This window comes from Mustelus asterias, chromosome 21, assembly GCF_964213995.1.
Source record: "Mustelus asterias chromosome 21, sMusAst1.hap1.1, whole genome shotgun sequence".
In the NCBI taxonomy this organism is placed as follows: domain Eukaryota; kingdom Metazoa; phylum Chordata; class Chondrichthyes; order Carcharhiniformes; family Triakidae; genus Mustelus; species Mustelus asterias.
Window position 1 is genome coordinate 6,951,595 of NC_135821.1, and position 25,705 is coordinate 6,977,299.

General features: G+C 47.5%; 1 protein-coding gene across 1 annotated transcript in view; it reads left to right on the forward strand.

The window, feature by feature from the left end:
* LOC144509464 (voltage-dependent T-type calcium channel subunit alpha-1I-like) overlaps positions 1–25,705 on the forward strand; it is a 232,987-nt gene that overhangs the window by 186,036 nt on the left and 21,246 nt on the right. Inside the window, exons 24-27 of the mRNA XM_078238374.1 lie at positions 1,241–1,392; positions 11,434–11,543; positions 20,188–20,321; positions 21,728–21,798. Coding sequence (XP_078094500.1) covers positions 1,241–1,392; positions 11,434–11,543; positions 20,188–20,321; positions 21,728–21,798 — 467 coding nt within the window. The remainder of the gene's footprint in view (positions 1–1,240; positions 1,393–11,433; positions 11,544–20,187; positions 20,322–21,727; positions 21,799–25,705) is intronic.

Below are 25,705 nucleotides of genomic sequence, written 5' to 3' on the forward strand. Positions count from 1 at the left end.
TCCAAAGATGTGCAGGTTGGGTGGATTGGCCATGCTAAATTGCCCCTTAGTGTCCAAAGATGTGCAGGTTGGGTGGATTGGCCATGCTAAATTGCCCCTTAGTGTCCAAAGATGTGTAGGTTGGGTGGATTGGCCATGCTAAATTGCCCCTTAGTGTCCAAAGATGTGCAGGTTGGGTGGATTGGCCATGCTAAATTGCCACTTAGTGTCCCAAAGATGTGCAGGTTAGATGAATTAGCCGTGGTAAATGTGTGGGGTTATAGGGATAGTGCCTGGAGGTGGGCTTTTGGAGAGTTAGTGCAGACTCAACGGGCCAAATGGCCTCCTTCTGCACTGTGGGGATTCTATAATTCTATCACAACAGCTGCTCATCTCCCCCTTTGGTTCTGTGGCCCAGTTATGTGAAAAGTCCACGTTAAAATTGTCATGGGGGGGGAGTGGTAACAAAGGGTTCCCAAGGTGATAAGTGATGTATTTGGTGGGACGAGACCTTGAATGTGTCCTTTCTTCTCCAGGTTTGAGCTGAATCCCAGACAGAACTGGCAAAAACAATTCCGGTCACTCCAAATGAGTATCCAGTCGGTACCAACATGGGGATAAAATGCTACGTTTGCGGTGGACTGTTTCGAATCTGAACTGTGTTTCTGGGATAGTGGAAAGGGAACTTTTATCCTGCACGTTCCTGGAAGCAAGGATGCCCAACTCTAGCTGGACATCACCTGACCTTCTACCTCCAATCACCCCCACCCCCCCAGACACACGTGATTGGTCCACCAGCCTGCCCGTCACACCACACCCTGCCTTCCCAAAGCCAACGGGAAAGGAGCAGACTGTTGGGGCGGGGTTTTCTGGCCACGCTCACCCCAAGACTGGAAATTCCCGCCCGAGGTCAACACACCTTTGCTGAATTTTCTGTCCCGCCCTCTACGATTCCCGTGACGAGCGGGAGAGGAAAATCCCACCCAATTGGATGATTGCTGGCTCTCAGTCACACAGTCTGCTGTCCCTGGGTCCACAGTTAGTAAATCCTTCCCAGAGTTATTTCCAAAAGCGATTTTTTGAACAGCTCCATGATTGTTTTTTCTCCTGGGAATTGCAATCACCAGGAGTTGGACAATAGTTCCTGGAGGTTCCATGGCAATGTGGTGTAACCTGTGGTGAGAGGGAGGGCAGAAGCTACAGCGATCTAACCAAGCCTTGTTTCTTTCCTTCTCCTTCTTGTTGACTTGTGCCCTGGAAGAGGCCCAACGCTTGCCATATTATGCGGCCTACTCACCCATCCGTCTCTTCATCCACACCATGTGCACCAGTCACTACCTGGACCTCTTCATCACCTTTACCATCTGCATCAATGTGGTTACCATGTCTCTGGAACACTACAATCAGCCCAAGGTAAGGACGTACCGTTGGTTAAACCTCTATGGCACGTTGGCACAGTGGTTAGCACTGCTGACTCACAGCGCCAGGGACCCGGGTTCGATTCCGGCCTCGGGTCACTGTCTGTGTGGAGTCTGCACATTCTCCTCGTGTCTGCATGGGTTTCCTCTGGGTTTCTCCCACAACGACTTCCTCCCACACGCCAAAGATGTGCAGGTTAGGTGGATTGGCCATGCTAAATTGCCCCTTCGTGTCCAAAGATATGTAGGTTAGGTGGATTGGCCATGCTAAACTGCCCCTTAGTGCCCAAAGATGTGCAGGTTAGGTGGATTGGCCATGCTAAATTGCCCCTTAGTGCCCAAAGATGTGCAGGTTAGGTGGATTGGCCATGCTAAATTGCCCCTTCGTGTCCAAAGATATGTAGGTTAGGTGGATTGGCCATGCTAAATCGCCCCTTAGTGTCCAAAGATGTGCAGGTTAGGTGGATTGGCCGTGCTAAATTGCCCTTAAATGTCCAAAGATGTGCAGGTTAGGTGGATTGGCCATGCTAAACTGCCCCTTACTGTCCAAAGATGTGTGAGTTGGGTGGATTGGCCGTGCTAAATTGCCCTTAAATGTCCAAAGATGTGCAGGTTAGGTGGATTGGCCATGCTAAACTGCCCCTTAGTGTCCAAAGATGTGTGGGTTAGGTGGATTGGCCATGCTAAATTGCCCCTTAGCATCCAAAGATGTGCAGGTTAGGCAAATTGGCCATGCTAAATTGCCCCTTGTTGTCCCAGCTGTGTAGATTGAATGGATTGGCCATGCTAAATGTGTGGGGTTACAGGGAGGAGGCCTGGGTAAGATGCTCTGTCTGAGAATCAGTGCAGACTCGATGGGCCGAATGGTCTACTTGTGCACTGCAGGGATTCTGTGTGAGTGACTATGGGAGGAACTTGCAGGTGGTGGTGTTCCGAGATATCTGCTGCTGTTGTCCTTCTAGATGATAGAGATGGCGGGTTTGGAAGGTGCTGTCGATGGAGCCTTGCTGAATTGGCCTTAGGATCAGGGATACTAATAGTTAAATACATGGGGTTATGGGGATAGGGCTTGGGTGGGCTTGTGGTCAGTGCAGGCTCGATGGGCCAATGGCCTCCTCCTGCACTGTAGGGATTCTATGGATTCTTTGCCCTGCAGACCCTCAATCCGCAGCGTTTATTTGCTATGCTGTTCTCTGTATTCTCTCCCTGTGTGTGGGCCTCGGGAGCCCCGGCTCAGTGGGCAGCCCTCTGGCCTTGCTGAGTCGGAAGGTTGGAGCGTTCAAATCCACTCCAGCGGCCTGAGCCCAAAATCGCCTGCGCTGATGCCCGCAGTGCGGTTCCGTGGGAGTGCTGCAGTGCTGGACTTCTTACATCTTGCCTTGAGGACTCCTCTGAAAGATAGCATCTCTGACAGTGCAGCACTCCCTCAGTACTGACCCTCTGACAGTGCGGCACTCCCTCAGTACTGACCCTCTGACAGTGCGGCACTCCCTCAGTACTGACCCTCTGACAGTGCGGCACTCCCTCAGTACTGACCCTCTGACAGTGCGGCATTCCCTCAGTACTGACCTTCTGACAGTGCGGCACTCCCTCAGTACTGACCCTCTGACAGTGCGGCACTCCCTCAGTACTGACCCTCTGACAGTGCGGCACTCCCTCAGTACTGACCCTCTGACAGTGCGGCACTCCCTCAGTACTGACCCTCTGACAGTGCGGCACTCCCTCAGTACTGACCCTCTGACAGTGCGGCACTCCCTCAGTACTGACCCTCTGACAGTGCGGCACTCCCTCAGTACTGACCCTCTGACAGTGCGGCACTCCCTCAGTACTGACCCTCTGACAGTGCGGCACTCCCTCAGTACTGACCCTCTGACAGTGCGGCACTCCCTCAGTACTGACCCTCTGACAGTGCGGCACTCCCTCAGTACTGATTCTCTGGCAGTGCAGCACTCCCTCAGCACTGACCCTCTGACAGTGTGGCACTCCCTCAGTACTGACCCTCTGACAGTGCGACACTCCTTCAGTACTGACTCTCTGACAGTGCAGCACTCCCTCAGCGCTGACCCTCTGACAGAGAGAGAGGGACTCAGACAGGGAGAGTGACAGAGGGAATCACATAGGGATAGTGGCAGGGGGAGAGAGAATGAGGCAGAGATAGAGACAGAGGGAGAGGGAGTGAGACAGGGAGAGTTGCAGAGAGAGAGACAGGGACAGTGACAGAGAGAGAGAGACAGGGAAAGAGACAGAGAATGAGACAGGGAGAGTGACAGAGAGGCAGAGAATGAGACAGGGATAGTGACAGAGAGAGAGAGAGTGAGACAGCGATAGTGACAGTGGGTGAGAGAATGAGACAGCAGGGGAGGGAATGAGACAGATACAGTGGGAGTGAGACACAGACGAGAGAGAATCAGCCCAAGAGAATGTGAGAGAGAGACGGTGATGGAGAAAAGGGAAGGTTGCACATCACTAAAATGGAAAAAGATACTTTATTCAAGTGTTCTAAAATAGATTTAAAATGTTAAATGGAATATGCTCAAGGGATTGGTATGGTAAATCTAATGAAATCATTGAACTATTCATGTAGTTAATTAAAGGGCTGTTCAGATTTACACAGTGTATGAAAAGCTTTCGCACTGTTTGCCGTTTAGTTTCCTATTTGTTCGTGTGAACTTTAATGTTTCTCTCTGACAAACAATCGCAATCCATCATCTGTGATATATTTAATGGGGAATATATTACGGCCGGAATTCAGTACTGTTTAATTATCTGATAGCACTGTGGATAAGCCTGTATAGATTTTACATTCCATATATATATATATTAATAAGAGGGCATTCGTGGAAATAACAGTGTGATGTGTGGTTTGCTGAAGGCCCACTGTCTGCTGATGGTACATCCTGAGCAGATTTGGCCAGCGGTAGTCAGACATTTGCCCTCCGTTCTCGAGACAGGATGAGGGAGGAGACAGCTGACAGGTTTACCTCGGCTGGAGGGGAATTGTACCTTTGCCCCTCCTCAGAACCACACTCCAGCAACTGAGCTAACCGACACCAAAAACACTGTGAATAAATAACACACCGTGCGTCACTGGGTATAACGCTGTGTATATTATATAATAACACACCGTGCGTCACTGGGTATAACGGCGTGTATATTATATAATAACACACCGTGCGTCACTGGGTATAACGCTGTGTATATTATATAATAACACACCGTGCGTCACTGGGTATAACGCTGTGTATACTATATAATAACACACCGTGCGTCACTGGGTATAACGGCGTGTATATTATATAATAACACACCGTGCGTCACTGGGTATAACGCTGTGTATATTATATAATAACACACCGTGCGTCACTGGGTATAACGGCGTGTATATTATATAATAACACACCGTGCGTAACTGGGTATAACGGCGTGTATATTATATAATAACACACCGTGCGTCACTGGGTATAACGCTGTGTATATTATACAATAACACACCGTGCGTCACTAGGTATAACGCTGTGTATATTATATAATAACGCACTGTGCATCACTGGGTATAACGCTGTGTATATTATATAATAACACACCGTGTGTCACTGAGTATAACGCTGTGTACGTTATATAATAACACACCGTGCATCACTGGGTATAACGCTGTGTATATTATATAATAACACACCGTGTGTCACTGGGTATAACGCAGTGTATATTATATAATAACACCGTGCGTGACTGGGTATAACGCTGTGTATATTATATAATAACGCACCGTTCATCACTGGGTATAACGCAGTGTATATTATAAAATAGCACACCGTGCGTCACTGGGTATAACGCTGTGTATATTATAAAATAACACACCGTGCGTCACTGGGTATAACACTGTGTATATTATATAGTAACACACTGAGTGTCACTGGGTATAACGCAGTGTATATTATATAATAATACACCGTGTGTCACTGGGTATAACGCAGTGTATATTATATAGTAACACACTGTGTGTCACTGGGTATAACGCAGTGTATATTATATAATAACACACCGTGCGTCACTGGGTATAACACTGTGTATATTATATAATAATACACCGCGCGTCACTGGGTATAACGCTGTGTATATTATAAAATAACACACCGTGCGTCACTGGGTATAACACTGTGTATATTATATAATAATACACCATGTGTCACTGGGTATAACGCTGTGTATATTATATAATAACACACTGTGCGTCACTGGGTATAACGCTGTGTATATTATATAATAACACAACGTGCGTCACTGGGTATAACGCTGTGTATATTATATAATAACACACCGTGGGTCATTGGGTATAACGCAGTGTATATTATATAATAACACACCGTGTGTCACTGGGTATAACGCTGTGTATATTATATAATAACACACCGTGCGTCACTGGGTATAACGCTGTGTATATTATATAATAACACACCGTGGGTCATTGGGTATAACGCAGTGTATATTATATAATAACACACCGTGTGTCACTGGGTATAACGCTGTGTATATTATATAATAACACACCGTGGGTCATTGGGTATAACGCAGTGTATATTATATAATAACACACCGTGTGTCACTGGGTATAACGCTGTGTATATTATATAATAACACACCGTGGGTCATTGGGTATAACGCAGTGTATATTATATAATAACACACTGTGCGTCACTGGGTATAACGCTGTGTATATTATATAATAACACAACGTGCGTCACTGGGTATAACGCTGTGTATATTATATAATAACACACCGTGGGTCATTGGGTATAACGCAGTGTATATTATATAATAACACACTGTGCGTCACTGGGTATAACGCTGTGTATATTATATAATAACACACCGTGGGTCATTGGGTATAACGCAGTGTATATTATATAATAACACACTGTGCGTCACTGGGTATAACGCTGTGTATATTATATAATAACACAACGTGCGTCACTGGGTATAACGCTGTGTATATTATATAATAACACACCGTGGGTCATTGGGTATAACGCAGTGTATATTATATAATAACACACTGTGCGTCACTGGGTATAACGCTGTGTATATTATATAATAACACAACGTGCGTCACTGGGTATAACGCTGTGTATATTATATAATAACAGACCGTGGGTCATTGGGTATAACGCAGTGTATATTATATAATAACACACCGTGTGTCACTGGGTATAACGCTGTGTATATTATATAATAACACACCATGTGTCACTGGGTATAACGCTGTGTATATTATATAATAACACACTGTGCGTCACTGGGTATAACGCTGTGTATATTATATAATAACACAACGTGCGTCACTGGGTATAACGCTGTGTATATTATATAATAACAGACCGTGGGTCATTGTGTATAACGCAGTGTATATTATATAATAACACACCGTGTGTCACTGGGTATAACGCTGTGTATATTATATAATAACACACCGTGCGTCACTGGGTATAACGCTGTGTATATTATATAATAACGCACTGTGCATCACTGGGTATAACGCTGTGTATATTATATAATAACAGACCGTGGGTCATTGGGTATAACGCTGTGTATATTATATAATAACACACCGTGCGTCACTGGGTAAAGCACTGTGTATATTATATAATAACACACCATGCGTCACTGGGTATAACACTGTGTATATTATATAATAACACACCGTGCGTCACTGGGTATAACACCGTGTATATTATATAATAACACACCGTGCGTCACTGGGTATAACGCTGTATATATTATACAATAACACACCATGCGTCACTGGGTATAACGCTGTGTATATTATATAATAACACACCGTGCGTCACTGGGTATAACGCTGTGTATATTATATAATAACACACCGTGCGTCACTGGGTAAAGCACTGTGTATATTATATAATAACGCACCGTGTGTCACTGGGTATAACGCTGTGTATATTATATAATAACATACCGTGCATCACTGGGTATAATGCTGTGTATATTATATAATAACACACCGTGCGTCACTGGGTAAAGCACTGTGTATATTATATAATAACACACCATGCGTCACTGGGTATAACACTGTGTATATTATATAATAACACACCATGCGTCACTGGGTATAACGCTGTGTATATTATATAATAACATACCGTGCATCACTGGGTATAATGCTGTGTATATTATATAATAACACACCGTGCGTCACTGGGTAAAGCACTGTGTATATTATATAATAACACACCGTGCGTCACTGGGTATAACACTGTGTATATTTTATAATAACACACCGTGTGTCACTGGGTATAACACTGTGTATATTTTATAATAACACACCGTGTGTCACTGGGTATAACACTGTGTATATTATATAATAACACACCATGCGTCACTGGGTATAACACTGTGTATATTTTATAATAACACACCGTGTGTCACTGGGTATAACACTGTGTATATTATATAATAACACACCGTGTGTCACTGGGTATAACACTGTGTATATTATATAATAACACACCGTGCGTCACTGGGTAAAGCACTGTGTATATTATATAATAACACACCATGCGTCACTGGGTATAACACTGTGTATATTTTATAATAACACACCGTGTGTCACTGGGTATAACGCTGTGTATATTATATAATAACACACCGTGCGTCACTGGGTGTAACGCTGTGTATATTATATAATAACACACCATGCGTCACTGGGTATAACACTGTGTATATTTTATAATAACACACCGTGTGTCACTGGGTATAATGCTGTGTATATTATATAATAACACACCGTGTGTCACTGGGTATAATGCTATGTATATTATACAATAACACACCGTGTGTCACTGGGTATAATGCTGTGTATATTATATAATAACACACCGTGTGTCACTGGGTATAATGCTATGTATATTATATAATAACACACCGTGTGTCACTGGGTATAACGCTGTGTATATTATATAATAACACACCGTGCGTCACTGGGTATAATGCTGTGTATATTATATAATAACACACCGTGTGTCACTGGGTATAATGCTGTGTATATTATGTAATAACACACCGTGTGTCACTGGGTATAATGCTATGTATATTATATAATAACACACCGTGCGTCACTGGGTATAACGCTGTGTATATTATATAATAACACACCGTGTGTCACTGGGTATAATGCTATGTATATTATATAATAACACACCGTGTGTCACTGGGTATAACGCTGTGTATATTATATAATAACACACCGTGCGTCACTGGGTATAACGCTGTGTATATTATATAATAACACACCGTGTGTCACTGGGTATAATGCTATGTATATTATATAATAACACACCGTGTGTCACTGGGTATAATGCTATGTATATTATATAATAACACACCGTGCGTCACTGGGTATAACGCTGTGTATATTATATAATAACACACCGTGTGTCACTGGGTATAATGCTATGTATATTATATAATAACACACCGTGCGTCACTGGGTATAACGCTGTGATATTATATAATAATACGTTGAGGTTTAGGGGATATATTTTTCAATAATTCAGTGTGTGTTGCTGGTTGTAAAACTACCTATTATATAACACAGTGTGTTACAGCGTATATTACTGTCTATATTACATAAAAATGCTCTGTTAGTTCATGGATTTCACGCAGTCTGGGGAGTCGGTTTAGCTCAGTGGGCTGGACAGCTGGTTAGTGATGCCGAATAACGCCAACAGCGCGTGTTCCATTCCCGTACTGACTAAGATTATTCATGAAGGCCCCGCCTTCTCCACCTTGCCCCTCGCCTGAGGTGTGGTGACCCTCAGGTTAAATCACCACCAGTCACAGCCTATGGTCATCTGGGCCTATGGTGACTTTCCCTATTACACAGCCAACATGATATAATCCCATGCTGCATGTCAATGTTTGTTGCATTGTCTACATTATATAATAACACTGGGTTTAACCCTGCTTGTGTGTTTTATGCAATAACATTGCATAACGAGTACTTTGAGTACTTCCTTATCGTGTACTTTGCATCAGTATTCACAAAGGAGAAGGATGTGGTGGATGGCGAGTGTAGAAAGGAGGATGTTGACATTCTAGGACATATTGAGATAAACAGGGAGGAGGTATTGGAGGTTTTGAAAAACGTTAAGGTGGACAAGTCCCCAGGGCCAGATGGGGTTTATCCCAGAATACTGAGAGAGGCGAGGGAAGAAATTGCTGAGGCCTTGGCCAAAATCTTTGTGTCCTCTTTAGTCACGGGCGAGGAACCAGAGGATTGGAGAGTAGCTAACATTGTTCCTCTGTTTAAGAAGGGCAGAAGAGACAACCTGGGAAATTACAGGCCTGTGAGCCTTACATCAGTGGTGGGGAAATTGTTGGAGAAGATTCTTAGGGACAGGATGTACTCACATCTGGAAGAGAATAGGCTTATTAGTGAGAGGCAGCATGGTTTTGTGAAGGGGAGGTCGTGTCTCACAAACTTGATTGAATTCTTGACCAGTGCAGGTCAGCGGATGTTGTATACTTTAGTAAAGCCTTCGATAAGGTTCCCCATGGCAGGCTGATACAGAAGGTGAAGTCACATGGGATCCGAGGTGAGCTGGTAAGATGGATACAAAACTGGCTTGGGCATAGAAAGCAGAGAGTAGCAGTGGAAGGGTACTTTTCTAACTGGAGGTCTGTGACAAGCGGTGTTCCACAAGGATCAGTGCTGGGGCCTCTGTTGTTTGTAATATATATAAATGATTTGGAGGAAAATGTAGGTGGTCTGATTAGTAAATATGCAAATGATACAAAAATTGGGGGAGTAGCGGATCGTGAGGAGGATTGTCAGAGGATACAGCAGGATACAAATCGGCTGGAGACCTGGGCCGAAAGATGGCAGATGGAATTTAATCCGGACAAATGTGAGGTGATGTGATTTGGAAGGTCTACTGCAGAAGGAAAGTTTACAGTAAATGGTAGAGCCCTTAGAAATATTAACATACAGAGGGATCTAGGTGTGCAGATCCGCAGTTCCCTGAAGGTGGCAACTCAGGTGGACAAGGTGGTCAAGAAGGCCTATGGCATGCTGGCCTTCATCGGTCAGGACGTTGAGTATAGGAATTGGAAAATCATGTTGCAGCTGTATAAGACTTTGGTTAGGCTGCATTTGGAGTACTGTGTACAATTCTGGTCGCCACACTACCGGAAGGATGTTGATGCATTGGAAAGGGTGCAGGAGAGATTTACCAGGATGCTGCCTGGTTTGGAGGATATGGATTATGAAGAAAGGTTGAACAAAGTTGCATTGTTTTCATTGGAGCGTCGGAGGATGAGGGGAGACCTGATAGAGGTTTACAAGATTATGACGGGCTTGGATAGAGTGGATAGTCAGAGTCTTTTTCCCAGGATCGAAGGGTCGGGGAGTATAGGTTGAGAGTGAGAGGGAGAAAGTTTAAAAGAGGGGCAGGTTTTTCACACAGAGGGTGGTGAATGCCTGGAACGAGCTGCCGGAGGAGGTGGTGGAAGCAGATTCTATAACAACGTTCAGGAGGCATCTGGATAGATACATGAATAGGCAGGGAATAGAGGGACATGGACCAGGCAGAGGCAAGAAAATATTAGATTAGAGTGGCATCTGTACCGACACAGACCTGATGCGCTGAAAGGCCTGTTCCTGTACTGTACTGTTCTTTAGTCTTTGTAATGGGATCTTGCTGTGTGTATATTTGCTGCCGTGTCTCCTGCGTAACAGCGACTGAAGTATTTCATTCGCAGTAAAGCGCTTTCAGACGTCCTGAAGATGTGGAATGTGCGATTTAAGTGTGAGATCTTTATTTTGCCCCCCCACGGCAGGGTGTGAAGAAAAATGAACTGATGCGGTTAACAGTTGTCCTGTTTTTGAAGGTTCTTGGACTTTCCGATGGGCCTGGCTGCCTCGCTGAGCCTGCACCGTCTTGGTTCCACAGCTTTGTTTGCTGAAGATGATTTTTTTTTTTCTCTTTGTCTCCCCCCTCCCCCCCTCACCCCGTAACAGTCCCTGGAAGTTTCCCTGAAGTATTGCAACTATATGTTCACAGCTGTGTTCGTACTGGAGGCCGTGCTTAAACTCCTAGCTTTCGGACTGCGGAGATTTTTCAAGGACAGGTAATTAAAAGGCTTTTATCGTAGAATGTGATGGAAAGAGGGAGGGGCGGGGGAGGGGAGGGGGAGAACAGATTCCTAAAATTTGGATCTTTCACAAAAATTGGTTTTCCAATTTCCGGATAACTCTCTGAGGCTGTCCTTCGCCAATAACTGTCATGTAAATAGGTGCCTAATTGTTATTTCAGACCAGAATTGATCAGACCCTGTGTCCTGCTCCTCCATAAGATCATAAGACATAGGAGCAGAATTAGGCCACTCGGCCCATCGAGTCTGCTCCACCATTCAATCATGGCTGATATTTTTCTCATCCCCATTCTCCTGCCTTTTCCCCATAACCCCAGATCCCCTTATTAATCAAGAACCTATCTCTCTCTGTCTTAAAGACACTCAATGACCCGGCCTCCACAGCCTTCTGCGGCAGAGTTCCACAGATTCCCCACTCTCTGGCGAAAGAAATTCCTCCTCATCTCTGTTTTAAAGGATCGTCCCTTTAGCCTGAGGTTGTGCCCTCTGGTTCTAGTTTTTCCTACTGGTGGAAACATTCTCTCCACGTCCACTCTATCCAGACCTCGCAGTATCCTGTAAGTTTCAATAAGATCCCTCCTCATCCTTCTAAACTCCGAGTACAGACCCAGAGTCCCCAACCGTTCCAACCTTGCCCACTATCAAAGGAACCCAAGAGGCCCAGTCAAAGGTGACTGGATTCATTCCACTATGAATCTAAACTCTAAATAATTCTGGAATGTAAAGCCAATTCTACTAATGATGACTGTGAAACTATCACCAATTGTCCTAAAGGCCCATCTCATTCGCTAATGTCCCTCCAGGGATGGAAATCTGCCGTCCTTACCAGGTCTGGCCTACATGTTTTATTTTTATTTATTAGTGTCACAACTAGGTTTACATTAACACTGCAATGAAGTTACTGTGAAAATCCCCGAGTCACTACACTCCAGTGCCTGTTCAGGTACACTGAGGCGTGGCCAATGCACCCTAACCAGCACATCTTTCAGACTGTGGGAGGAAACTGGAGCACCCGGAGGAAACCCACGCAGACACGGGGAGAACGTGCAAACTCCACACAGACAGTGACCCAAGCCAGGAATCGAACCTGGATCCCTGTATCTCTGTATCTGTGCAAGTGTCCTCTGGGTGCTCTGGTTTCTTCCCACAGTCCAAGGATGTGTCGGTTAGGTGGATTGGCCATGCTAAATTGCCCCTTCGTGTCTAACGATGTGCAGGTTAGGTGGATTAACGCCAAATTGCCCCTTAGTGTCCAAAAATGTGCAGGCTGGTGCATTGGCCGTGCTAAATTGCCCCTTAGTGTCCAATGATGTGCAGGTTAGGTGGATTGGCCGTGCTAAATTGCCCCTTAGTGTCCAATGATGTGCAGGTTAGGTGGATTGGCCGTGCTAAATTGCCCCTTAGTGTCCAATGATGTGCAGGTTAGGTGGATTGGCCGTACTAAATTGCCCCTTAGTGTCTAATGATGTGCAGGTTAGGTGGATTGGCCGTGCTAAATTGCCCCTTAGTGTCCAATGATGTGCAGGTTAGGTGGATTGGCCGTGCTAAATTGCCCCTTAGTGTCCAATGATGTGCAGTTTAGGTGGATTGGCCGTGCTAAATTGCCCCTTAGTGTCCAATGATGTGCAGGTTAGGTGGATTGGCCGTACTAAATTGCCCCTTAGTGTCCAATGATGTGCGGGTTAGGTGGATTGACCGTGCTAAATTGCCCCTTAGTGTCCAATGATGTGCGGGTTAGGGGGATTGGCCATGCTAAATTACCCCTGAGTGTCCAAAGATGTGTCGCTTAGGCGGATTAGCTATGGTAAATGTGTGAGGTTATGGGGATAGAGCTGGGATGCGGGCCTGGGTAAGATGCTCCGCTGGAGAATCGGTGCAGACCCAATGGGCCGAGTGGCCTCCTTCTGCATTGTTTGAATGGTGGCCCCAGCGATCTACCCTGACTCCTACTTCCTGCCTTCTGATTGGACGACTGGAATAGAGGCTGGGGCCTCAGACCCCATCAGGCTCCACGAACCAGTCACTCAAAGGTGGGGGACACCAGAAATCCTCTCATCGTAGCACTGAAGAACGTTCCGGCAATCCTCTGACCATGACGATGAACGGATACTCTTAGCGACCAATTATTGGCCCCAGTGCTGGCTTCAACTCTGCAAATGAAATGGTTAAAAAAAAAAAAAATAGCGAATAAGGAATGAACGGAGACTGGGAGTGAAGTGCTGGCGAACTGTCTGGAGAGGAGCCAGGGTGAGAAGCATCCTCTTTACTGAATCTCATTCAGCCGTGGCAAGTCTGTACTTAAAACCTCGGCTGATCATTAATCTCCAGAAATCTTTGAACGAGCAAGCAAATTTATTTTTCACAGAGAGGCTGGAAATTGTGCTTTGTGAACTTAGTGCCAAATGTATCAGAGCACTCGACTGGGCTTGCTCTTGCAACGAGAGTTGGATCCTTTCAGTTTAAAAACGCAGAGCGCCTTTACGAATAAGCAAAGCCGTTTAATCTGAAGTGCCTGTTATTAGCGGAGTCTGTTCCCCATCCATATTCTCCCACTGACTTCTGAGGGAGAAACTGTTCCGTGCTTCAGGGCTTTCTGTAATAATGCGAATTTATTAGTGTCTCAAGCAGGCTTACATTAACACTGCAATGAAGTTACTGTGAAAACCCCACCTTCCGGCACCTGTTCCAGCACACTGAGGGAGAATTCACCATGGCCAAAGCTCCCGAGCCAGCACGGAATTGAGGCCAAAGTGTTGTGTGATTTCAAGAAGAATTTAGCTAGAGCTCTTGGGGCTAAAGGGATCGAGGGATATGGGGGGGGGGGGGGGGAAGGTGGGGACCAGGATGTTGAATTCGATGATCAGCCATGATCATAATGAATGGTGGAGCAGGCTCGATGGGCCAAATGGCCTACTCCTGCTTCTATGTCTTCTGGATTGTGGGAGGAAACCGGAGGAAACCCACGCAGACACGGGGGGGAGAACGTGCAGACTCCGCACAGACAGTGAGCCAAGCCGGGAATCGAACCCGGGTCCCTGGTGCTGCAAGGCAGCAGCGCTAACCACTGTGCCACCGTGCCGAAATGTCCTTAAGAAAGAAATTTAACTCGATCAACTCAAAAGCAATTGGCCACCAATCAAACCACGCCCCCCCCCCCGCCCCCGCCCCCACCCCCCGCCCCCGCCCCCACCCCCACCCCCCACTCCACCCAAATTGCAAATCTTGTGACTCAGTGGGTCACAACCTCCATCCCTGAGCCAAAAGCTCCGGGTTCAAGTTTTTCTTTTGTTTCTGAGATTTTTTTTTATTCATTCCTGGGACATGGGCGTCGCTGGCTGGCCAGCATTTATTGCCCATCCCTAGTTGCCCTTGTTCAGAGTACAGCTGAGAGTCAACTACATTGCTGTGGTTCTGGAGTCACATGTAGGCCAGACCGGGTAAGGACGGCAGATTTCCTTCCCTAAAGAGACATTAGTGAACCAGATGGGTTTTTCCGACAATCGACAATGGTTTCATGGCCATCAGTAGATTCTTAATTCCAGATATTTCTTTTATTGAATTCAAATTCCACCCACTGCCGCGGCGGGATTCGAACCCGGGTCCCCAGAACATTAGCTGAGCTTCTGGATTAATAGTCTAGCGATAATACCACTAGGCCATCGCCTCCCCATTAAGTCCCCATCGAGTCCCACCCCAGGACTTGATGGCTGAGGAAGATGCGTCCATAACGCGGCCAAACAGGTTGAGTGTCAACCTGCAAAACCCCTCCAAACACGTCATTGGCTGGCGGTAAGAGTGGGAGAGACTCCTGGTCAGCCACGCTTGATGTGGAGTGGCGCCCCCTCAAGCTATAAGCCCCCTGACAGACTAGTGACCTGTTCCTGGTTTTAAAAAAACCTCACGATGGAAATGGATGGAAATTTGGCTTAGTGCACCATTAGGTGTGGGAAGAAAAGCAACAATAACCCTAATTTACACCCCCCAATTTTACATTCCCTGGAAGTCAGTGGGGAGTAAAGGTTGGGGTGACGTTTGGGAAGTATCTATTGGGGGTGGGGAGGCATCATTCAGACAGCATCATTAAAAGGATCCCCTGGGCTCGGTGGAGTTGCTGATAGTGCCGGGGATTGTCAGAGGATACAACAGGATATAGATAGAGTGGAGACTTGAGCACAGAAACGGCAGATGGAGTTTAATCCGGACAAATGTGAAGTCATGCATTTTGGAGGATCAAATTTAGGTGTGAATTATGCTGTAAATGGCAGAATCCTTAGGAACATTAACATACAGAGGGATCTGTGCGTGCAGGTCCACAGTTCCCTAAAAATGGCAGCACACCTCGCCAAGGTGATTAAGAAGGCATATGGCATGCTTGCCTTCATTGGCCGGGTCATTGAGTACAAGAGTTGGGAAATCATGTTGCAGCTATATAAAACCTTGGTTAGGCAGCATTTGGAGTATGGCGTGCAGTTCTGGTCACCACACTACCAGAAGGACATGGAAGCTTTGGAGAGAGTGCAGAGAAGGTTCACCAGGATGTTGCCTGGTCTGGAGGGTGTTGGCTATGAGGAGAGGTTGAATAAACTAGGATTGTTTTCACTGGAAAGACGGAGGCTGAGGGGAGGTCTGATAGAGGTCGACAAAATTATGAGAGGCACAGACAGGGTGGACAGTCAGAGGCTTTTTCCCCAGGGTCGAGGTGTCAATTACAAGGGGTCACAGGTTCAAGGTGAGAGGGGGGAAATTTTAAGGGAGATGTGTGGGGGAGGTTTTTCGCGCAGAGGGTGGTGGGTGCCTGGAACGCGCTGCCAGAGGAGGTGGTGGAAGCAGGCACATTAACCACATTTAAGAGGCATCTGGATGGGTACATGAATAGGGAGAGAATAGAGGGATACAGACCGAGTAAGGACAGAATGGATTTTTATTTAGTTGAGTTAGGACATCATGATCAGCACGGGCTTGGAGGGCCGAAGGGCCTGTTCCTGTGCTGTACTTTTCTTTGTTCTTAGAATTGACTGATGATGTGGAGATGCCGGTGTTGGACTGGGGTGGGCACAGTAAGAAGTCTCACAACACCAGGTTAAAGTCCAACAGGTTTATTTGGTAGCACGAGCTTTCGGAGCGCCGCTCCTTCCAGCACTCACCTGATGAAGGGGCAGCGCTCCGAAAGCTCGTGCTACCAAATAAACCTGTTGGACTTTAACCTGGTGTTGTGAGACTGCTTACTGTAGAATTGACTGCAACAGGGATACAGAAGGAATCACCCCATTTACTTTCACAACATCTCCATCCAGCTGTTCCGAGGTTCTTGCCTTTCGCTCTGCCAGCCAGTCTGAGCTTCGCTTACTCAATAACGGGATGGGAAGGAGGGGTGCTGCCTGCTGTAGAGGGATAGCCAGCAGACAATCTCTCCCTAGCCCTTTAGGTGAGGAATGGTCGGTTGCAGGAGACACGGAGGGCTAGCACAAGGCAATATCTTTTGGGGGGAAGGGGGAGGGGGTGAGGAAGCAGGAAAGGTAGCCGGAGGCATCCACGGGTTCTGAAATTGGGGAGGAAACGCGGTGGAAAGTTCACGTGTCCTCAGCAGTGAGTGTGTGCACCCTGCGAAGGGGATATGTCTCCTAAATAACCCCACACATTGATAGAGAGACTTACAGCTCAGATAATACAAGCTGCAGCAACCCATCAATTTCCCCAACAGCTCACAGGTCATTGCAGAGTTTATGTTTTCCCAGCCTGGATTTTCTATCATCTCGGGCTATTGTCACCGTTTTATTAGTTTATTATTATTAGCGCTGATCTGTGAGTTATTTCCGTTCTCACAACAAGATTGTTTTGCTAACTCGGTGAGCGAGACAGCTTTGACTGGAAGCCAAGCTCTACCTCGACTTCAACTCCCTCTGACCTGGAGCCAAGAAACAGTCAAACACAAGGCAGCTTCCAGCCAGAACTTACATTTCTCAGCTCTCCCAAACATAACGCTACGTGCCACTGCCCCAGACTGGCACAGTTAGACCCGTGCTGTACCTGTCCTGGGAGTGTTTGATGGGAACAGTGTAGAGGGAGCTTTACTCTGTATCTAACCCCGTGCTGTACCTGTCCTGGGAGTGTTTGATGGGAACAGTGTAGAGGGAGCTTTACTCTGTATCTAACCCCGTGCTGTACCTGTCCTGGGAGTGTTTGATGGGGACAGTGTAGAGGGAGCTTTACTCTGTATCTAACCCCGTGCTGTACCTGTCCTGGGAGTGTTTGATGGGGACAGTGCAGAGGGAGCTTTACTCTGTATCTAACCCCATGCTGTACCTGTCCTGGGAGTGTTTGATGGGGACAGTATAGAGGGAGCTTTACTCTGTATCTAACCCCGTGCTGTACCTGTCCTGGGAGTGTTTGATGGGGACAGTGTAGAGGGAGCTTTACTCTGTATCTAACCCCATGCTGTACCTGTCCTGGGAGTGTTTGATGGGGACAGTGTAGAGGGGGCTTTACTCTGTATCTAACCCCATGCTTTACCTGTCCTGGGAGTGTTTGATGGGGACAGTGTAGAGGGAGCTTTACTCTGTATCTAACCCCGTGCTTTACCTGTCCTGGGAGTGTTTGATGGGGGACAGTGTAGAGGGAGCTTTGCTCTGTATCTAACCCCGTGCTGTACCTGCCCTGTCTTGTCTGGAGACAATACACATCTTTTTAGCCTGTCTTGATGCTCTCTCCACTCCCATTGTTTTGTTTCTTAAAGACTGGATTAGTTGTAAGTATTCGCATTCCAACCATTATTCATGTAAATTGAGTCTGTGTCTTTATAAGTTCTGTTTGTGAACAGAATTCCCACTCACCTGAAGAAGGGGCTTAGAGCCTCGAAAGCTTGTGTGGCTTTTGCTACCAAATAAACCTGTTGGACTTTAACCTGGTGTTGTTAAACTTCTTACTGTGTTTACCCCAGTCCAACGCCGGCATCTCCACATCATGTTTGATGAGGACAGTGTAGAGGGAGCTTTACTCTGTATCTAACCCCGTGCTGTACCTGTCTTGGGATTGTTTGATGGGGACAGTGTAGAGGGATCTTTACTCTGTATCTAACCCCGTGCTGTACCTGTCCTGGGAGTGTTTGATGAGGACAGTGTAGAGGGAGCTTTACTCTGTATCTAACCCCGTGCTGTACCTGTCCTGGGAGTGTTTGATGGGGACAGTGTAGAGGGAGCTTTACTCTGTATCTAACTCCGTGCTGTACCTGTCCTGGGAGTGTTTGATGGGGACGGTGTAGAGGCAGCTTTACTCTGTATCTAACCCCGTGCTGTACCTGTCCTGGGAGTGTTTGATGGGGACAGTGTAGAGGGAGCTTTACTCTGTATCTAACTCCGTGCTGTACCTGTCCTGGGAGTGTTTGATGGGGACGGTGTAGAGGGAGCTTTACTCTGTATCTAACCCCATGCTGTACCTGTCCTGGGAGTGTTTGATGGGGACAGTGTAGAGGCAGCTTTACTCTGTATCTAACCCCGTGCTGTACCTGTCCTGGGAGTGTTTGATGGGGACAGTGTAGAGGGAGCTTTACTCTGTATCTAACCCCGTGCTGTACCTGTCCTGGGAGTGTTTGATGGGGACAGTGTAGAGGGAGCTTTACTCTGTATCAAACCCGTGCTGTACCTGTCCTGGGAGTGTTTGATGGGGGACAGTGTAGAGCGAGCTTTACTCTGTATCTAACCCCATGCTGTACCTGTCCTGCGAGTGTTTGATGGGGACATTGCAGAGGGAGCTTTACTCTGTATCTAGTGCCATGCTGTACCTGTCCTGGGGATCATGATGAGGAGTTGCCAGCATTGGACTGGAATGGGCTCAGTAAGAAGTCTCACAACACCAAGTTAAAGTCCAACAGGTTTATTTGGTGGCACGAGCTTTCGGAGCACTGCTCCTTCATGACTCATCTGATGAAGGAGCAGTGCTCCGAAAGCTCGTGCTACCAAATAAACCTGTTGGACTTTAACCTGGTTTTGTGAGACTGCTTACTGTGCCTATCCTGGGAGTGTTTAATGTGGGACAGTGTAGAGGGAGCTTTACTCTGTATCTAACCCTGTGCTGTACCTGTCCTGGGAGTGGTTGATGGGGGACAGTGTAGAGGGAGCTTTACTCTGTATCTAACCCCGTGCTGTACCTGTCCTGGGAGTGTTTGATGGGGGACCGTGTAGAGGGAGCTTTACTCTGTATCTAACCCCGTGCTGTACCTGTCCTGGGAGTGTTTGATGGGGACAGTGTAGAGGGAGCTTTACTCTGTATCTAACCCTGTGCTGTACCTGTCCTGGGAGTGTTTGATGGGGGACAGTGTAGAGGGAGCTTTACTCTGTATCTAACCCCGTGCTGTACCTGTCCTGGGAGTGTTTGATGGGGGACAGTGTAGAGGGAGCTTTACTCTGTATCTAACCCCGTGCTGTACCTGTCCTGGGAGTGTTTGATGGGGACAGTGTAGAGGGAGCTTTACTCGGTATCTGACCCTGTGCTGTTGTTACGGTCGGGAGTCGTGCTACATTTAATGTAGATCTTACTGTCCCAGTTTGATATGTAATGAACCCTCTTTCCCGAAGCGTGTAGAAATGCACGGAGCTCTGGATAAACCGTTCCTTTTCCCACACAGGTGGAATCAGCTGGACCTGGCCATCGTGCTGCTGTCGGTGATGGGGATCACACTGGAGGAGATTGAAATCAGTGCCGCTCTTCCCATTAATCCCACCATCATCCGGATCATGAGGGTTCTCCGGATCACCAGGGGTAAGCTGTGGGATTGCTGCCACGGAAATGACAGCCTGCTCCAAGGGGCCGCAGGCAAGGAGCGGGCAGCATACTTGCTGAGGCAGATGATGATGTGGGTGAGCAGAGATGGGGCTAGTTTGCATGCGAGACAGGGACCAGGACAAATGGCCTGTGAAACCAAGCGTCTCGCTCTGTGAGACTGCTCGCTGCACCTTATCCATAGCAAATCTATCTTTTAAATCCGATTCCTCACAGTCCTCAGTCGTCTCAGTCCCCGAGCATCTATCTGCCTTGCACAGTGGGTTAGCGCTGCTGCCTCACAACGCCAGGGACCCGGGTTCAATTCCCAGCCTCGGGTCACTGTCTGTGCGGAGTTTGCACATTCTCCCCGTGTCTGCGTAGGTTTCCTCCCACAGTCCAAAGATGTGCGGATTAGGTGGATTGGCCATGCTAAATTCTCCCTCAATGTACCCGAACAGGTGCCAGAGTGTGGCGACTAGGGGATTTCCACAATAACTTCATTGCAGTGTTAATGTGAGCCTACTTGTGACCGCGAGTAAATAAACTTAATCAACTGAATTACTTAAAAGTCTATGAATCGATGGCCTTTTCGAGCATGTTCCCTATTGTCACAATTCTTTGAAACATAGAAACTAGAAGCAGGAGGAGGCCATTCGGCCCTTAGTACCTGCTCCGCCATTCATTATGATCATGGCTGATCATCAAATTCAATATCCTGATCCCCCCTCCCCCCCCATATCCCTTGATCCCTTTAGCCCCAAGAGCTATATCTAATTTCTTCTTGAAATCACACAATGTTTTGGCCTCAACTACTTTCTGTGGGAGTGAATTCCACACATTCACCACCCTCTGGGTGAAGAAATTTCTCCTCAACTCAGTCCCAAAAGGTTTACCCCTTAACCTCAAACTATGACCGCGTGTTCTGGACTCCCCCCACCGTCGGGAACATTCATTCTCCCTGTGTCTGCGTGGGTTTCCTCCGGGTGCTCCGGTTTCCTCCCACACTCCAAAGATGTGTGGGTTAGGTGGATTGGCCGTGCTAAATTACCCCTTACAGTCAGGGGGACTAGTTAGGGTAAATGTATGAAGTTATGGGGATAGGACCTGGGTGGGATTGTAGTCGGTGCAGACTCGATGGGCCGAATGGCCTCCTTCTGCACTGTAGGGATTCTATGATTCGGCCCTTCGAGCCTGCTCCGCCATTCATTTTGATCATGGCTGATCATCGAATTCAATATCCTGATTCCCCCCCTTCCCCCCCCATATCCCTCGATCCCTTTAGTCCCAAGAGCTATATCTAATTTCTTCTCGAAATCACACAACGTTTTGGCCTCAGCTACTTCCTGTGGAAGCCTCCTCCCACCCTCACGTCTCAACCTAACTTTCATTTTGATTTTCCTCAGTGTTGAAACTACTGAAGATGGCGACTGGGATGAGAGCTCTGCTGGACACTGTAGTACAAGCCCTGCCTCAGGTAAAGCCACAGGCCTTGGATGGGAGCGTCCATTTTCTTTATTTTCAGGGAGAGCTTGCATGGGTTCAGCCTCAAACCTGAGAGGGGGCGTGAAGGGGTTTCCTCCAGAGTGGACTGCGCCGAGTTCCCAGCGACTGATTGGACCTCACGGAGTGATCAAGAGATCTCCCGTTGGATGCTCAATCGGTTCGGGATCAGCCAATCACAGCCGCGCTTTTCCGGTCACGAATAACAATGAGCCACCATGTTGGAGGGTAAAAATCCGTCTGGGCTCCCACGCCGGCCGAAGGGTTCTCAACTGTTACCCTGGAGTATTCAGTGATCGGAGTTTAATCCCTCGACAATGTGGTGGGCAAATCCAGAAGAAAAATCAGCAATGTGTCTCAACAAAAATATTTGCTCAGTATCTCACTCCCATTGGTTCGTTAGACAAATTATTGGAGACGAGGGGGGGGGGGGTGGTTTAAAAGTGGCACAGTGGTTAGCACGGCTGCCTCACGGCGCCAGGGACCCGGGTTCGATTCCCGGCCTCGGGTCACTGTCTGTGTGGAGTTTGCACATTCTCCCCGTGTCTGCGTGGGTTTCCTCCGGGTGCTCCGGTTTCCTCCCACAGTCCAAAGATGTGCAGGTTAGGTGGATTGGCCATGCTAAATTGCCCCTTAGTGTCCAAAGATGTGCGGGTTAGGTGGATTGGCCATGCTAAATTGCCCCTTAGTGTCCAAAGATGTGCGGGTTAGGTGGATTGGCCATGCTAAATTGCCCCTTAGTGTCCAAAGATGTGCAGGTTAGGTGGATTGGCCATGCTAAATTGCCCCTTAGTGTCCAAAGATGTGCGGGTTAGGTGGATTGGCCATGCTAAATTGCCCCTTAGTGTCCAAAGATGTGCGGGTTAGGTGGATTGGCCATGCTAAATTGCCCCTTAGTGTCCAAAGATGTGCAGGTTAGGTGGATTGGCCATGCTAAATTGCCCCTTAGTGTCCAAAGATGTGCTGATTAAGGGGATTGACGATGCTAAACGCTTGGGGTTGTGGGGATGGAGCAGGCCAAGTGGGCCTGGCTGCAGTGCTCTTTTGAAGGGCCACTGCAGACCTGTTGGGCCGAATGGCCTCCTGAACCACAGAAATCTATGGAAAAGGCTGGTTGCCTGGTGGGTCACTTGGGGGGTGGGGCCTGTGGCAGACCCTACAGCAAAATATCCAAATAGCGTTGGGGGTTAGGAAGGGGATTTTGTGGACGCACGTGCCCGGATGGTTGCGGACCCCGGCAAAGTCTAAAGAGACGGATATACATCAATGAAGTAAGATGGACTGTCCACCACTCAGGGCAGCTCTGGAATCTTCCGGAATTAGGGATTATTCTCATGGACGCTGTCGTGAGGGAATTTACAGGGGAATTTTAAAAGTGGTTTGTGTTTTCCTTCCTTTTATCTGTATTGTTCATTCGTTCGAAAATTATTTGGGAGGTGGGAAAGGAAAGGTCATGTGACTGACAGGAATCATTCGATTGGCTTGCAAAGAATTTGCTCGCTTTGTAGAACAGAATCCCTGCAGCCCAGAAAGAGGCCATTCAGCCCATCGAGTCTGCACTGACAGTAACCCCACTTACTTACCCTGCCAATCCGCCCGACACTAAGGGGTAATGTAGCATGGCCAATCCACCCAACCTGCACAGGATTGGGTTGTGGGAGCAAACCGGAGGAAGCCCGCTTCATGATTGGCAGTGGAGCACGGAGGGACACATTAGGTGATCAATGATAGGATGATATCATTCGGTGGCACAGTGGGTTAGCGCTGCTGCCTCATGGGGGCCAGGAACCCAGGTTCGATTCCCGGCCTCGGGTCACTGTCTGTGCGGAGTCTGCACGTTCTCCCCGTGTCTGCGTGGGTTTCCTCCGGGTGCTCCGGTTTCCTCCCCCAATCTGGAAGATGTGTGGGTTAGGTGGATTGGCCAAGCTAAATTCTCCCTTAGTGCCGGGGGGGGGAATTAGCAGGGTAAATATGTTGGCTTACAGGTAAGTGCCTGGGTGAGATTGTTGTCGCTGCAGTTTTGATGGGCTGAATGCCCTCTTGGACTGTAGAGATTCTATGTGTTATTCTATTCGATGAGATATCACACCAATTGAATGGATATACAAAGAACAATGAACAAAGGAAAATATAGCCCTTCGGCCCTCCAAGCCTGCACCGACCATGCTGCCCATCTGAACTAAAGCCCCCTACCCTTCCAATGACCATATCCCTCCAATCCCATCCTATTCATGTATTTGTCAAGATGCCCCTTAAAAGTCTCTATCGTATCTGCTCCCACTGCCTCCCCCGGCAGCGACTTCAAGGCGCCCACCACCCTCTGTGTAAAAAAAAAAAACCTTGCCTCGTACATCTCCTTTAAACCTTGCCCCTCGCACCTTAAACCTATACCCCCCCCCCCCCCAAGTAATTGACTCTTCCGCCCTGGGGAAAAAGCTTCTGACTATATAGAAGTGAAACCATTCCGAATGAACGGCAGATTAGATTCCGAGGATAAATGGTGAAAGTTGGGCTTGTTCTAGGATTCGAGATAACGTTAGCAACGCTGTTTCATCTTGCCCAGAACAGCAGCGCGAGAGGGTGGGTCCAGCTTCTGCACCGCTTCAATTCAAAAACTAATCTGTGGAAACAATAGTTGAGTGAATAATTCAGTAAGTTGTGGAACAGGTTCCCGAGGGAGACATTGTGGCAGTTAGCAAAGATTCATTCAAATACTAATCACATGGGTCTCTTCCATAAAATAATATTTTGGATTGCAATTGAGCAAAATAAACCATGTTTTGCATTTCAACAAAGATCTGATCCCCAGGACAGGTACAGCACGGGGTTAGATACAGAGTAACGCTCCCTCTACACTGTCCCCCATCAAACACTCCCAGGACAGGTACAGCACGGGGTTAGATAGACAGTAAAGCTCCCTCTACACTGTCCCCCAATCAAACACTCCCAGGACAGGTACAGCACGGGGTTAGATAGACAGTAAAGCTCCCTCTACACTGTCCCCCATCAAACACTCCCAGGACAGGTACAGCACGGGGTTAGATACAGAGTAACGCTCCCTCTACACTGACCCCCATCAAACACTCCCAGGACAGGTACAGCACGGGGTTAGATACAGAGTAAAGCTCCCTCTACACTGTCCCCCATCAAACACTCCCAGGACAGGTACAGCACGGGGTTAGATACAGAGTAAAGCTCCCTCTACGTTGTCCCCATCAAACACTCCCAGGACAGGTACAGCACAGGGTTAGATACAGAGTAAAGCTCCCTCTACACTGTCCCCCATCAACCACTCCCAGGACAGGTACAGCACAGGGTTAGATACAGAGTAAAGCTCCCTCTACACTGTCCCCATCAAACACCCCCCAGGACAGGTACAGCACGGGGTTAGATACAGAGTAAAGCTCCCTCTACACTGTCCCCCATCAAACTCTCCCAGGACAGGTACAGCACAGGGTTAGATACAGAGTAAGGCTCCCTCTACACTGTCCCCAACAAACACTCCCAGGACAGGTACAGCACGGGGTTAGATACAGAGTAAAGCTCCCTCTACGTTGTCCCCATCAAACACTCCCAGGACAGGTACAGCACGGGGTTAGATACAGAGTAAAGCTCCCTCTACACTGTCCCCCATCAAACACTCCCAGTACAGGTACAGCACGGGGTTAGATACAGAGTAAAGCTCCCTCTACACTGACCCCCATCAAACAGTTCCTGATCATATGATTTACATTTGTCAGTTTTTAAGCGGTGCTGTGACATGGAGCTCAGTTTCTTCAGAATCAGTAGTTATACTCAGCAGGTGTAAGTGTTGATAATCAGTCGGAGAGACCGATCGGCAGATACGGACCATGGGCGGGATTTTATGCCCTCGCTCGCCC